Source organism: Aptenodytes patagonicus, chromosome 6 (assembly GCF_965638725.1).
Source record: "Aptenodytes patagonicus chromosome 6, bAptPat1.pri.cur, whole genome shotgun sequence".
Lineage (NCBI taxonomy): Eukaryota > Metazoa > Chordata > Aves > Sphenisciformes > Spheniscidae > Aptenodytes > Aptenodytes patagonicus.
This window is the reverse complement of record NC_134954.1, coordinates 40,518,164-40,531,989: the sequence shown is the minus strand read 5'-3', so window position 1 is coordinate 40,531,989 and position 13,826 is coordinate 40,518,164. Positions and strand designations below refer to the sequence as shown.

The following is a 13,826-nucleotide window of genomic DNA, read 5'->3' as shown; positions in this document are numbered from 1 at the left end:
GGTAAGCGATGAGCCTACAGAGGCTGAAGGAAGGCGTACTGTCCCAAGGGTGTTACTTTAGAGTGAAATTTTAGTGTAATGCAGCCATAGTTCCCATGAAACAAATAGCCCTAAAACACTGTTACACCTTTGAAGGTTCATTTCACTAGTTAGCATCAGTAGTTTTTGCACGCCTATCTGGGTTACAGTAAAAAACCAAAACCCCCAGAAACCAGCACCCTAACACATACACACAAAAAACCCAACCAAAAACTAAACCAAAAAACTGAACAGCTTTGGTCTGAACATAGTGATCAGATGTAATTAAGCTATCTGACTGCAGGATTTTAGAGAATAGCCTTCATGCATTTACAGAAGCCAGAGCATCTGTTAATTATAATGCACTGTTTATCAACATTGTAACATTTCTCACTGGTTCACTTAAGAATGGAAGTTGAATAGTATAATCCATATGGTTCCCTGAATACTGCTTGGTTTTATAAAATGCTTCTCATTGCCTTCATTATTTTGCGGTTTACAGATTTAGTCAGGTCAAAGGATCAAAGTAAAATTTATGACAGCAGTTATCTTTGCTACATGTAGACCTTGGTTTCACTTTAGCAAAACACGGACAAGTTTACCAAGCATAGAGAGTTCTTCTCTTTTCACCTACAAACAGGCCACTGATTTTTTACGCAGTGTGTAAAAATAACCCATGCTTTGTTCTTAAGCATCTTTGGGGCCTCGCTGGCAGTGCTTGTCCAGGTGCAGGGCAGCCACATTCTTCTCATCCTTTTTTACACTAATTTCTGATCACATTCAACACATACAAAGAATATACTCAACATATGGCTGATAACAAATGACACTTGATTAATAGATTCTACTGTAATCCAATTAGTTTCTTAGCAATATAGATTAAAAGGCAGTTTTTTTCAGCCACTCCTTGCAAACGCATTCATATAGTGGCATTGTGCTCAAATCACAGCTGATTTTACTTTATTTGCACTAGTACCAAATACAAACTGCTTAACAGACAGGACACTCACTGTGAAGACAGTCCTTGCTAGTCAGGGCTCAGGGCACATCACTTTCAATATAAGGGATGTCGCTATATTTGCTTTCAGTCACTGCCCACTGTTTCACCGCCTGATCAAGAATCTCACGGGAGAGACGGTGTGCATAGTCTAGCACTATGGTGCTTGATGGACCTTTCTCATCCACCTCCACTGCTATCAGTGATGATTTCTCCCCGGTGCATCCTTCATGACCTTCCCTGATCCTTTCATCCTGGATAGCATTTGAACCTGGAAAGGCATCCTTGGATTTGATGCATCCCATGGTACATTTGAAAATGCAGCTGCAAAATTCAGTTCAACAGCATGTTTTGATCACCTGGAAATGCTTTCCTTGTTTGATGCACAGTGTTGCTGCTTCTTGCCAGTGGTTCCAGTTATTTTCAAAGAACAGAACGTCTCCTTTTCTGCTTCTTTACTTCTGAAGAAATCTGTCAAAATAGTGTTTCATATAAATGCAATAAATAGTTTGCCATTCTCAGTGAGCTCAAAGGAAAGCTAAATTCACTACAGACGCTTGTAGAAGCAACTTTAATAAATCTCTGCATGGTGTGCGTAAAATGTTTTTATCAGTAACACCCATCTACTACAAGTAGGCAAAGCTTGATCTGAATTCAAGCTGCCTTTGAATGCAATTCCCAGTATATGATGTAAGCCATCTAGGAATGTAAAGGTCTTAGGAAAAAAAAAAAAATCTGTTTCTTCCACACTGACAATGCAGTGCTATTTTCCTGAATCTGTAAACAAATACTGTTTAACTCCAGTGACCGCTGCTGCTAAAGAAAATAAAACCCCAAAACACCCCACAGAAGCACCACACAACCACCACCTAACAAGAGCCTTGTGTCATGGGTGTTGCACGCCCTTTGGGCAGGAGTGACACTAATTCTCCATGTCATTCTGCTGTTGCTCAAGGAGGCTTGATTATGCAGCCACTAGAAGGTATTCACGAGAAACAAGAACTGCTTTTCATTTTTTCCCTTGAGGGGTTAGGGAAAACGGCAGCAAACTGCTGTGTTCAAGGCAGTTCCGACAGAGCTAGAGTACCGTTCTTACTAAAGCAGGACAACTCTAGATCTAGGGAAGGGAGAGGGAGGAACAAAACACCTGACAGGGTCCTTTTGTCAAAGTCCTCAAGAATCAGAATTGGCCAGCCCCAAATTCTGGTGTGTATTTTTTTGTTTACTAGCCTACAAAGCTGTTTCTCAGGCTACTTTCTTTATACAGGCAAAGCAGAATCTCATGATATGCCTGACTTTGCTTGGCATGAACTTACCCACTTATCAGTTAATAGACTGCCAGCCAAAATAAAGACTGTGCTACACAGAAACCAACTGTTCCCTACAGCTTCACCCGATGACGTTGTACTAAGGTCAGCCAAAGTTAAAGATTTTTTTGTAAATGGCCTTTGAAAACATAATCATGGCAAAGATGTTAAGCCTTATTTATTTGCTTTATATACTGGGGGAAATAGGGGCTCCAATCCCGATCACAGGCAAACATTTGCAGAGGAGATCAGTCCCATTTGCAGGCAAATGGTGCTTCACAGGTAGGATGAGAATTCCCCAGTCTAGCAGCTGACTCATGAGAACCAGGTTCACGGTGACGAGCTTCTCTCCTCTTTCTGCTAGTTCATAAAAACATCACTACCTGTTTAGAAAACAGTTGGTAGGACTGAAGTGCCAGCACTCGGAAGTGGTGGTTAGTGTTCCTGGCAGAAAGTCAGACCTAAAGGACTTCTGAAACCACGAAGTACGTACAAACGTTTTCGTACCTTTAGCTTTGTATCAGAACATTTCAGCATTTTAGAGGAATGTTTGTAAATCACTTTAATAGAATTCAGTAAGTTTCTTTTGTGCGTAATGACACGCTGCAGCATGCACCAGTGTATTTTAAGAGTAGGCAGTATAGTTAACAAGCCTGTAACACAAACCCTGCTGCTAGCATTTGTAGTTTTACCCAACGCAGAGGAGACCTAAGCTATCAGTGAGATTTTTATTGTGATAACTTGTTATTAAATGAGTAAAAAGGAAGGATTCCCTTCACTGCCCAAGAAACCACATTTATCCCTATGGAGGTTTATAAAAAAACCATGAGCTTTATACCATGTCTATCAACTGCACACATTGATGAAACTTAAAACGCTTACAGAACATGCTTAGAGACCAGAGGCCAAGGAGATGTCTGAATTGCTTTCAGACATCTGAATAATTCAAACCTTCCTAATAGTAATATCTTGTGCCTGTCTAATTTCAATATTTACCATTAATAAAAATAATTTCCGCTTGTTCTTCTGGAAAAATATGTAGCTCAGAGTATCTAATATGGCAAAGAATCACCAATAGCATCTATAACCCAGCATTGCTGATACCTGAAAGCTGCAGTCTTTATCCAGTCAAAGTAATGCACAAGCTTCACTGGAAGGTACACAGGTGTGCTGTCTAATCCCTTCTCACTACACTACTGGTGACAGATGTTTTAGATTAGATATCGTGTCCTCCTTAGGCTTAGTCAGAACTGTAAATATTGTAGATTTAAAGCTCAGATTACCCAATCATACAACTGCTCTATGCCACAATCGATATAACAATGTATTTTATCAGAGTTTCATCCCTGACACTTTATCTAATGACTATTCAGATTTGGATTTTTTATCTAAGTTTGGAGCCATATTCTTTTACATGTTAGCCTTTCTTTGCACTTTTTAAAGGAGGTCTGTTAAATGGTAGCCAGCTTTAGTTAGTATTTTATCATTGTTTTAAGATGTTTCCGTCCTACAACTGGAGATTTCCTTTCTTCTTCTGTTAGGGGACACCAGCAGACGAGCTAGTGTGTAGCAGAAAGGAGGAGGGAATGTGAGTAGAAGGAAGACAAACATCTCCTAAAGCAGGTAGGCAAAAATTCCATAGGTCAGCATCTTCCTCTGCAGGATTTAGCTCTGTTCCCACCTTCTGACCTCTGTCTTTTCATTTGGGCTAAATCTAATGTTTGTCTGACTGTCCCCCCCACAGGAAGGGACAGGCTATAAAACTTCTAGATAGCAAGGCATGCAAGACAAGTAAATGGTTCCAAATTGATTACTAGTTGAGCTTAAAAGCAAAGTTATCGATGCTAGTTTAAATTCTTGACTGTTGCTCATTTCATTATTTATAGAGCGCAGTACTTCCCAAGTCACTGCAGTAAGTTTTATAGTTTGCCCGCTCTACTTGAGTTAATAATTGTTGGCACATAAATGATCGCAAGTGAAGTTGCCCTCAATCTTCTGACTGCTTTCCTATTTTTCTGACAACCATTGTTTGCATGTACATGGTAAAGTGCCGTTTAAATCCCCTCTACCTAGCTCACCTCCAGAGCGCGAAGTTCTGACAGGGATTTCAACATCTCTAGCTTTCTTCACAACGCCCACACCCTCGGGGGGGGGGTGGGGGGGTGGAAAAAGTTCATTTTACTCCCAGCACGATGTTTCATTCAGTAACCGCACAAGGCAAAATTGTCTGATAAGAGTCTGTTTCTGTCAATGTCCAAGCTCTAATCTGTTCCCAGTTGTGTTTCAGAAACCACTGCGTAGATGGGTCAAGGCTCAGGCCAAAACCTCTGCAGATGCAGCTCCCCACGCAACAAGCTGCTGTGCTTAGCTGCAGGCAGAGGTTAGGGAGCTGCAATCTGCTCTGTTAACACTGTCAACCAGGAGTTAAAGCAGCACCATCACAAACCTTAACATATCTTCTCTTTTTAAAGACCGATTTTACAGTAAGTGACATTTTGATTTAATTAATCTTAAAAATACAAGTTCCTAGTTGTGCTCAATTTCAGTGGACATATAGTCAATATGCTTTTAAATACCTCATTTAACTTCAATACTATAAATGCTGTGCATTGTTTTAAGAGTCCTGAAAACAATCAATTCCCTTCCATATCCCTGGAACTGGAAGCTCCCAAGGACAAGTTCAGGTGTTGCTTCACCTATTATGTTATTTACTACACGTGTGCCCTGTGGTAATGCAAGGAGAGAGACAATATTGAGGGAGTCATACCACATAGCTGAACTCACCTTGCATGAGAGGGTTAAGCAGTCTTTTTGCCAGCCTTGCTAAGTGTTTCCTGCCAAGGTAAGTTCATTTCTAACCACTGAAGGAAACAAAACAATGGTAAAAAGATGCCTGCAATTCACTATTATACAGTATAAAATACAGGAAAAGCGCATCATTAGCATAACTGCAGTTTTATTCAGATAAATAAGACTTTTTAAGGTATTAAAATAATCAACAAGAAATAATTACAAAAGGATAAATGCGAGCTGTCCAAAAAAAAAGAGTTTTGCCTGCCGCTCTGGAATACATCTTCATATGATGAAGATGGCTTAAGAGAAAGAGTTTTGCTGTTACACAACATCTCTAGCTATCGCGGACAAATAAATTCCTGCTACCGTTTAAATGGTTTCCATCCATAAGACCTTTGAAAAAGTCTCCTTGAAGTTCAATACTATACTGCATGGAATTGCTTTCTGTAACACTTTTTGTTATAGCAGTCACCGGATTAAAAATAAGTCATACTTTTCAAAATAGCATAGTGCAACTTTGCCCAATTGAACACAGCGAGTAATTTCTGCTGTCACAGAGCCAGGCTCCTCACTTTCCAAACTTTTAGGTTCAAATATGACTCCTTGCAACCCTCCTCCAGCCAGGGAGGCTTTTAGTTTTTTCCTCTGTATCCATGAGAGAAGCTCAGTATGCTACTTACCAAGAACGTGTCTGCTTTTAACAAGTCCCACTTGTCCCCAGTGCAGTACAGACAGGTTCACAGACTGGGACTCTGCAAAGGGAATCAATAAATAAAACTTAGCGCTCCTGAAGACGTCAAAGTTACACATTATCACAAAGTTAGATAAATCTGTAGTGCTGACCTTGCAGAAGTCTGCTTGCCTGTTCACCCACAGCATTTGACTTTGCCAAAGGTAAAAGGATGATGCAGCACTTAGGAAATCAGATTGAATGGCAGGCTGCAACAGTTTATATACAGCACCTAATCCCAGGCGTACAGTGGGGCCACTGCTTGGGCAAGCGTACTATATGCAGGATGCCAACCTCCTTCCGCAGCAAGTCCAGTTAAGGATGATTTCAGCAAGGATACAGGAAGGGTAATATGCCGGCATCTGGAGTGCCCCATCTTTTGCCTAAGCTTAAAAGTTCTCCCCTGTTCTCCCTTCTCCCTGTCAGAGCTTCTGCTGAGACCTAGACCTTTATCATCCAAGTGCATAGGGAGAATAGTCAGATAAATCACAGTGCTGTCATTATCGTGGAAACATTACTCTTTGTTACAAAGATACTCAAACTCAAGGCAGGTGACCCAACTGACGTACCAGCAGAGGTAAAACAAACAGCATTTAGGCATCCAGACCTCTGAACTGCACCTAATCACATTAAATATTTATGTCTTCGATGTAGTAGAATCACAGAATACAAGGTTGGAAGGGACCTCAAGGATCATCTGGTCCAACCTTTCTTGGCAAAAGCACGGTCTAGACAAGATGGCCCAGCACCCTGTCCAGCTGAATCTTAGAAGTGCCCAATGTTGGGGAATCCACCACTTCCTGGGGAGATTAATCCAATGGCTGATTATTCTCATTGTGAAAAATTTTCCTCTTGTGTCCAATCAGAATCTCCCCAGGAGTAACTTGTACCCATTACCCCTTGTCTTTTCCATGTGACTCCTTGTAAAAAGGGAGTCTCCATCTTCTTTGTAGCCACCCTTTAAATACTGGAACACGGTGATAAGGTCTCCCCTAAGCCTTCTTTTCCAAAGGCTGAACAAATCCAGTTCTCTCAGCCTTTCCTCATATGGCAGGCTTCCCAGTCCTTTGATCATCTTTGTAGCCCTTCTCTGGACCCTCTACAGCCTGTCCACATCTTTTTTGCATAGCAGGAGCCAAAACTGAACACAGTATTCCAGGAGTGGCCTGACAAGCGCTGAGTAGAGTGGGATAATGACTTCTTTATCTCTGCTGGTGATGCCATTGTTGATGCAACCCAGCATCCTGTTGGCTTTCTTTGCTGTGGCAGCACGCTGTTCGCTCATATTGAGCTTGTTGTCCACCAGGACCCCCAGGTCCCTTTCCACAAAGCTGCTCCCCAGCCGGGTAGATCCCAGCCTGTGCTGCACTCCTGGATTATGTTTTCCCAGGTGCAAGACCTTACATTTGTCTTTGTTGAACTTCATATGGTTCTTGTTAGCCCACTCTTCCAGTCTATCCAGGTCTTCCTGCAGGGTGGCTCTCTGGAGAGAAACAGAAACCCAGAACATCCTATGTCTGCCTTTCCTCTCCCTAACAAGGTGGGATGTTATTCACGAGGATACATGCTATTATGCTTTTGGATATTCTGCAGTTTTGAACAGAGCAGCGGCACATAAATGGTAGAGGGATGAATCATTCACTTAGCGCACAGCATCGCCTCCATCACTGCAGGACTCAGAGGCTCCCCGTGCAGAGCAGCCTCAGGCAGGGGCTCTCAAAAGCAGTCTAATCCACCAGTTTTATATTTCTGCCTCTCCTTAACATCCAGTTTTCTGCAAATCCTACAGAGCAGACGCACTAGAGTAAACATTTATTATAAAGTCTCCTTCTAATCGTAGGAAAAGAAAGTTTTAGAAAGCTAGAATTATTTTAAGACAAGCACAATTCCCAAGATCCAGCTACCTCAGGCAATCACTGAAATACCTAAATACACCAAAACAATTCAGGCAATGAAGAGCAAAAATGGAGCCCTCATTCCTAGCGGGGCCATCCTCTCCCTCTCCTGTAGCTTACTGCCAACAAGAGATAAGAGCTACAGATTGGAAAGGGCTGGATGCAGGAACCGCAAACAACTGCTGCGCAGGATTAGCATGTAAATGAAAGTCTCCTGGTTATCTGTCTCAGGGTACATGCTGGAATTTCAAAGGCTTGGTTTTTTCCCCCCCCATGGCCAGAAGCGATAAAACTTTTTCAGGCTTCTAAGCCAGTTTGTAACCAAATGGGGAAACAACACTCACTTTTCAGAATTGGGCATGACCTCTAGCTTACTTTAAAAGGCTTTTCAATAAGAGGACAGTTGATGTACCAAGCAAGAGTGAAGTACAACAAGGAACCTTTAGGTGAAAATACCAATAGTTCAGAAAACCACAATGCCAGTAGATATAGTCCTCAGCAGCCACAAGGTTAGTTTTCACCCAGGAAAAAAAGTCTTGTTAAAAGTAAGGAACACTGTGTGCTTGGTAGCTCTCTAATTTCACGAAAGTAAAGCTGTATCCAGTGAGCCTGTCCTGAAATCCTCCCTCCAGTACAGCAGTTTATTTACCAGAATTGCATGCAGCTCGGAGAGCAGCCTGAAGGCAAGAGGGGAAGAGGATGCTGAAAACTTTTTACAGGTTCTGCTCTCGTTTTAACTTAGCTGCTTGTCCAAGCATACTACTATTATATATTATAATTATATTATATTTATATAATTATATATAATTATTATATATATATTATATATAATATATATTATATATATAATTATATATATTATAATTATATTATATATAGTACATACTACTATTTTCTCCAAATTCAGACAGAAATATGTACAATGTATTAATTCTGCTTGATTTTTCAATGCCTGGTAGCTTTTTCCTCCAATGTCTCAGAATACAAGTAAGCAGACATTTATCAGTACAGACTCTCTGCCAGACCACGGACAAGGGAGAACATTAACTTAACCTACCCTCATACAAACAAGAGCGGGATGCCTGCTGTTGATGAAAGCCCGTTTTCCAGATGAGTAAGAGTGCACCAATGGATTTCCTTAGCAAGTGAGGCCTCAGAGCGAGGTTGCAGAAGAAAGGGCATGAAGAAGATGCAGAGCTCAGAAACTCCATCTGCAGGAAGTTTAGCCAAAATTTAAGGAACCCAACTACAGAAGTTATAGAGGAATGCCTTGGTTCAGAGGAAGGAAAAGCTAATGGTCATAGAGGAGAGCTAAAACTCTCTAAGAACCTAAATACAAAATAATGCTCAAAACTGGTGAGTGAACAGAAACAAAATATAAGAAATGGATATAAAGTTTTTAACGTAGATGTACAGCTGTTTCCTTGCCCTGCGTAATACGGAAAGATACGGGTTCAACACATCTTTCAGCAAAGCCCAGAGTTCTTGCAATTATCAGCCCACCCCCCCATATGTATCAACTGCAAATCTACAGCCTGAAGAAGACCCCCCCAAACATTTTCCCCACAGCAGGGGAAAATGCAAGGCGTGCCACCAAAGGGTGTCAGAGAAACTGGCCAAGTCCCACACCAAGGTTAGACTGCTCTAAAGCATGGCACTGGGTCCAAACGAAGCAGCCTGTTGGTTTATTACAATGCTGTGACACTGTTTTCAATTAACTAGAGCAGAAACTGGTGTTTTCCTACATATACCACAAAACTTCCATCCCAATGAGTCAACCGTGGATCACAGCCTACCTAGTGACAGCCCACCTTCAGGAACACGTTAAAACATCAAGCTACTTGTACTCGTGCTAAAACTTAGGATCTAGCCTTGTTTATAAAGGTATATTACTGTCCTCCACAGATGCCAGCCAAAGACAGACTGCTGCAGACGACAAATGGGGATACACAAATCTTTACAAGCAAGAAAGCCCCTCCTGCCGTTATCACTGGCTGCTGCCCAGTCTGGGGATCCTGCCAGCGAGAACTGATGAGCAGCAGCAAGTAAAACACTGGATCAGTATCTCAGTCTGACAGGGTCGCGTTTTATTGTAGTATCTGTCACAAGATTCAACCACGAACATATGGAGCTGCAGATCATAAGGTACGAATGAGGTACGTTGGTTTGCTTTGTGATGCCCTTATGAAGGCAAAGGCCCCACTGGATTAACGTAAATGAAAGTTAGAAGGAAGGAGACAGCCAGGATCTACCCAAGATCAAGCAGAGAAGAGTACAAGAAGAGCCGCACACAACCCCATTCTGTTCTTTAATCTCCCTATACAGAAGCCAATTGTAAAACTGGGAATCAGAATTAGGAATGCAACAGAAGACCCATTTTTCCATGTCTCACATAGGAACGCGCAGGAAAACACAGCCCCGCGTTTTAAAATCACAACTACGTTACTAATGATTGGCAGAAATCAGCCGAGGAATAAGAGAACAAAGCGAGGAATTAACGACCAGATGCTCCAGCTGTACGAAAGCTGCCCAGAATTGCAATAAAGAACTGCGTCAGCCTTAAAAATCACTCTGTCTCACGGCTCTCCCCCAGTATTTGTTTTCCTGAATTTCATCACTCCTAACGTGCCAGCTTCTACTTCTAACGGAGCTGCCGCCTTCACGCCTGAGAAGCGGGGCGGCCAGAAGCCAGGCGAGGCAGTCGTGCCCCGCACAGCCTGGCGGCACTGCCAGCTCTCCCCGCCAGGACCCTGCCCACAGAACCACCTTGTCCCCGGAGACATGAGCGTCGCGAGGCTCTACCTAATCCCTTGTGCAGCCTGTACAAACCAAAGTGATTTTAAAGAAAGAATTTTCCCAGCAGAACATAACGTTCAGAAGAAAACTGATTTGTCTGTACTTGAAGGTTAAAAATGCCACCTTGTTAAGACTATAGTATAAATCCCTGTATTTTTCCTTTTTTTTTAAAATTACTATATTTAGAAACCTAATTTGGACTCCTACTTCCTGAACTATGAGGAAGCATGAGATGTTTCTAAACATTTTACAATTTTTGCCATGACTGATCTTACACTACTAAATCTGTGTTTTACAATGTGCTAGATCAAAGTAACCTGCCCTGTACAGGTTTGTGCTGAAGCTTGGAAAAGGTACTCATGGCAGAGCAGGGGCAGACAAGAAACCCTCACGCCACCTTGGCCAACAAATACAGTTGTCTCATGCCTTCCCCGCAGCAGGAACGCTGCTTACAGAGAAGCAGCCACGCCATTTACCTTCCCACTCTGCATCACTCACATCGCTTTACATAGTACTACCTCTTCTCAGGCGATCCCCCATGGGTGCCCAACTGGAGCAGCACCTCTGTTTTGCTCAGTTTTGAGCACTGTCTTGCTAGCAACCTCACTGTGAGACGATGGGAGGAGTAAGGCGTCACCGCCGCCTGTCCTGAAAAACCCCACCTCAAAGCCCAGCTCTTTTTCCTTTCCTCCACATCATAAGCTTATGATGCTGAAGGCCAGTCCTGCCCACGGCCACAGGTCACCCCATGGGTCACCACACATTGTGACGGCTGTGAGGGGACACAGCCCGTCCCTTCTGCAACACAGCGCCAGGCTACCCTGCTCCTCCTTGTAGGTCCTAAGCAAGATGAGATGCGAGCAAGAAACCCGTCTGACCTACCAGCACGGTGGGGGTGGTTTAAGTGCAAAGAGCATGTTGTAAACGTGATCCCACCAGCATGCCTCCATCCACCGAGCAGAAACTCCTGGAGAGGGCTGCTCCTTCCTCCAAAGGCGCCTGCACGATCAGGCCCTCGTCCCACCAACGCTGCGTCCTGCAGAGTCCTGTTCGTAAACGACAAGGACGTGAAAACGCCATCAAAGTCCATTTTGACAACACTTTTCGGGAAACTACCCGCAAGTGCACCCAGAGCGGCCGGCACCGCGGGGCTCCCGGCAGGCAACGCCCTGCCTCCGCCCCGCAGCAGCGGCACCGACGGCACCGGCATCCCCCTTCGCCGCCGGCGGCCGGGGCTTCGCAACCGAGCACCCGCCGCCCCCCGCTCCCCCCCGCGGGGACCTCCCGGGCCCCCCGCCCATCTTCTCGGCGGGGGAGCGGGCAGCCGGCCCAGCCCGGCCGCGCTCGCACAGGTACCGGCCGGGGAGGGGCCCCCACCCGCCGCCGCCGCCGCCGTCACTCACGCCGCTCCGCTCCGCTCCGCCGGGCGCTCTCCGCCCTCCCCGCGGCACCGCCGGGGCGGCCGCGGGCTCCCGGCGGCGGCGCTGGTGCTCCCGGGCGGGGCGGGGCGGGGAGGCGCCACCGCCCCGCCGTGCCCTTCAGCAGCGCCCGGCCCCAACCTGCCGCCCCGCCCCGCCGCTCCGCAGCGGCACCTGCCGCCGCCCCGCCCGCCGGGCCGCGCCGCCCCGCCCCCGCCGGGCCCCCGCCGCCTCCTCCCGGCCCCCCCGCCGGCAGGGCCGGTGGCAGCGGGGGCCGACGTGCCTCAGCGCCGGAATGGGGCCTGCGATTTAAAATTAAAAAAAAAAAAAAGGAAAAAGGAAAAAGGAAAAAGGAAAAAAAAAGTCACCCACCCGGGGAAATCGCCTCTCATTGGCTTCTCCTTCTCTTAAATGAGGGGAAGCATTTTTAAAGGACAGAGTTGCCATATAAAAGCCTATGTTTATCGAAATCGCACGTTTGACTAAGCCCTTTGATAAAACACTAGTCTGCCACAGAACGGTGAATGATAAAGTACTGTTGAATATTCAAATGAAGAAAACTGTGGGAAAGACTAGGGGTGAGGCCTGGGTGACGTTTCTCCTATTTTATCCTGTCAGGCAGCATCAAATCACGTACAACTACAGAAAAATATTAATTGTACCAAAGCTTTTTAAGAAATGTCCCCACCCTAAAAGAAAGCTTCCTGAACGGAGGACCTGAGCAAACTAAAATAACATTTTTAATCTTCTAAAAATAAAAGCAACGCTGAAAATGAAAAATATTTCTCAAGAGGGGCTGTGAACAGGCATCTCGGGTAAAGCGTTCCTGCCTTTGGGGAGCCTTGACATCAAAGCTACTGCAAGACGCACAAGTGCACACTTTGGGTATCGCCTCCGAGAGGCTGCCGTGGAGCTCACGCCTGGCTGGGGCTGGAAAACAGCACCCCAGGACTGGCAGCGTTCTCCTGGTGCCAGCGGTGACAGGCTCTGTGCTTCGGGACATGAGGCTCACACTGGGCCCTGGTTTCTCCTGCAGCAACAGGCTAAAAGACAGGGGTGCTGCAGGGCCTGGCACTGCGCTCGTGCCCCTCGGTAGAGGTAGCACTCGCTTTAAATGCCTGTGCTGACCTGTGGCTAAAGGTCTTCCCGTGTATTTAGGCAACAGTTTTTTTATCAAGTATAGGTTTCTAACATATTTCCAGTTAGGCATTGGCCAGCCAAGGAATTTATTGCAATGTTATCAAAGCCAACGAAAACACTACGCTGGTAATATTAGTCAAGAAAAATGCTATTATAAATGTAGCTGCTGGGTCACGGTTAGTCCATTGCACTGCTGTTATCAAGTCCCGGAGGGGCTGCGCAGGGCCGGGAGAGCCAGGGGCTAGATAGGCACAGAAAAATACACACCGCATCCCTCCAGTCTCCGCTGCCCGCTCCGTGACTGGCAAACCCCAAGCCCTCCTCCCTAGCCCAGACAGCCGGGGGGGCAGGGAGCGGGCAGCCACCCCTGTACACCTCCACAAACAAAATCCAGCAGTTTGTTATGTGAAAGCATCGCTGCTTACAGCTGTTGTGACCACTTGACAACAGCACGCAAGATTACACTCATTACTTGTGAAGAGTCCATCAGTGAATTAAAAAGATATGTATTTTACTAATTACTGCCTTTGGGGCCCGGAGAAAGCATCCAGCTGACAAGTGCTGTGTGCGGGGTTTGCACACGCTGTGTTTGCTGCATCATTTCATCCAGCGCTAACGGGAACCATGCTGCCCTTAGAGACTGAAGGGAGAGTTTCTGGGGCTGGGGTGCAAACAGGGGAGCAAAGCTCGACCCTCCCCGCCAGCCTCCCCGCAGCAGCAGTTCCCAGGGCA

The 13,826-nt window shown here is 45.3% G+C and overlaps 1 protein-coding gene across 2 annotated transcripts; it reads right to left on the bottom strand.

Annotated features, from left to right (window-relative positions):
* Positions 1 to 343: 343 nt before the first annotated feature.
* On the bottom strand, positions 344 to 11,996 carry AKAP19 (A-kinase anchoring protein 19). Of its 2 annotated transcripts, XM_076342219.1 has the most exons (5): positions 11,940 to 11,996; positions 11,419 to 11,582; positions 5,796 to 5,867; positions 5,107 to 5,183; positions 344 to 1,486 (listed from the first exon to the last, which is right to left on the bottom strand). In XM_076342219.1, exon 5 carries the CDS (start codon positions 1,318 to 1,320, stop codon positions 1,057 to 1,059), a length of 264 nt encoding a protein of 87 aa, XP_076198334.1. In that variant the 5' UTR covers positions 1,321 to 1,486; positions 5,107 to 5,183; positions 5,796 to 5,867; positions 11,419 to 11,582; positions 11,940 to 11,996; the 3' UTR covers positions 344 to 1,056. The 2 variants fall into 2 exon arrangements, with proteins under 2 accessions (XP_076198334.1, XP_076198335.1); XM_076342220.1 differs by lacking the exon at positions 5,107 to 5,183.
* Positions 11,997 to 13,826: the final 1,830 nt, after the last annotated feature.

Bases quoted from the DNA above. Each gene is read 5' to 3' on its own strand.
- AKAP19 (XM_076342219.1), bottom strand. From the start codon at position 1,320: ATGGGATGCATCAAATCCAAGGATGCCTTTCCAGGTTCAAATGCTATC.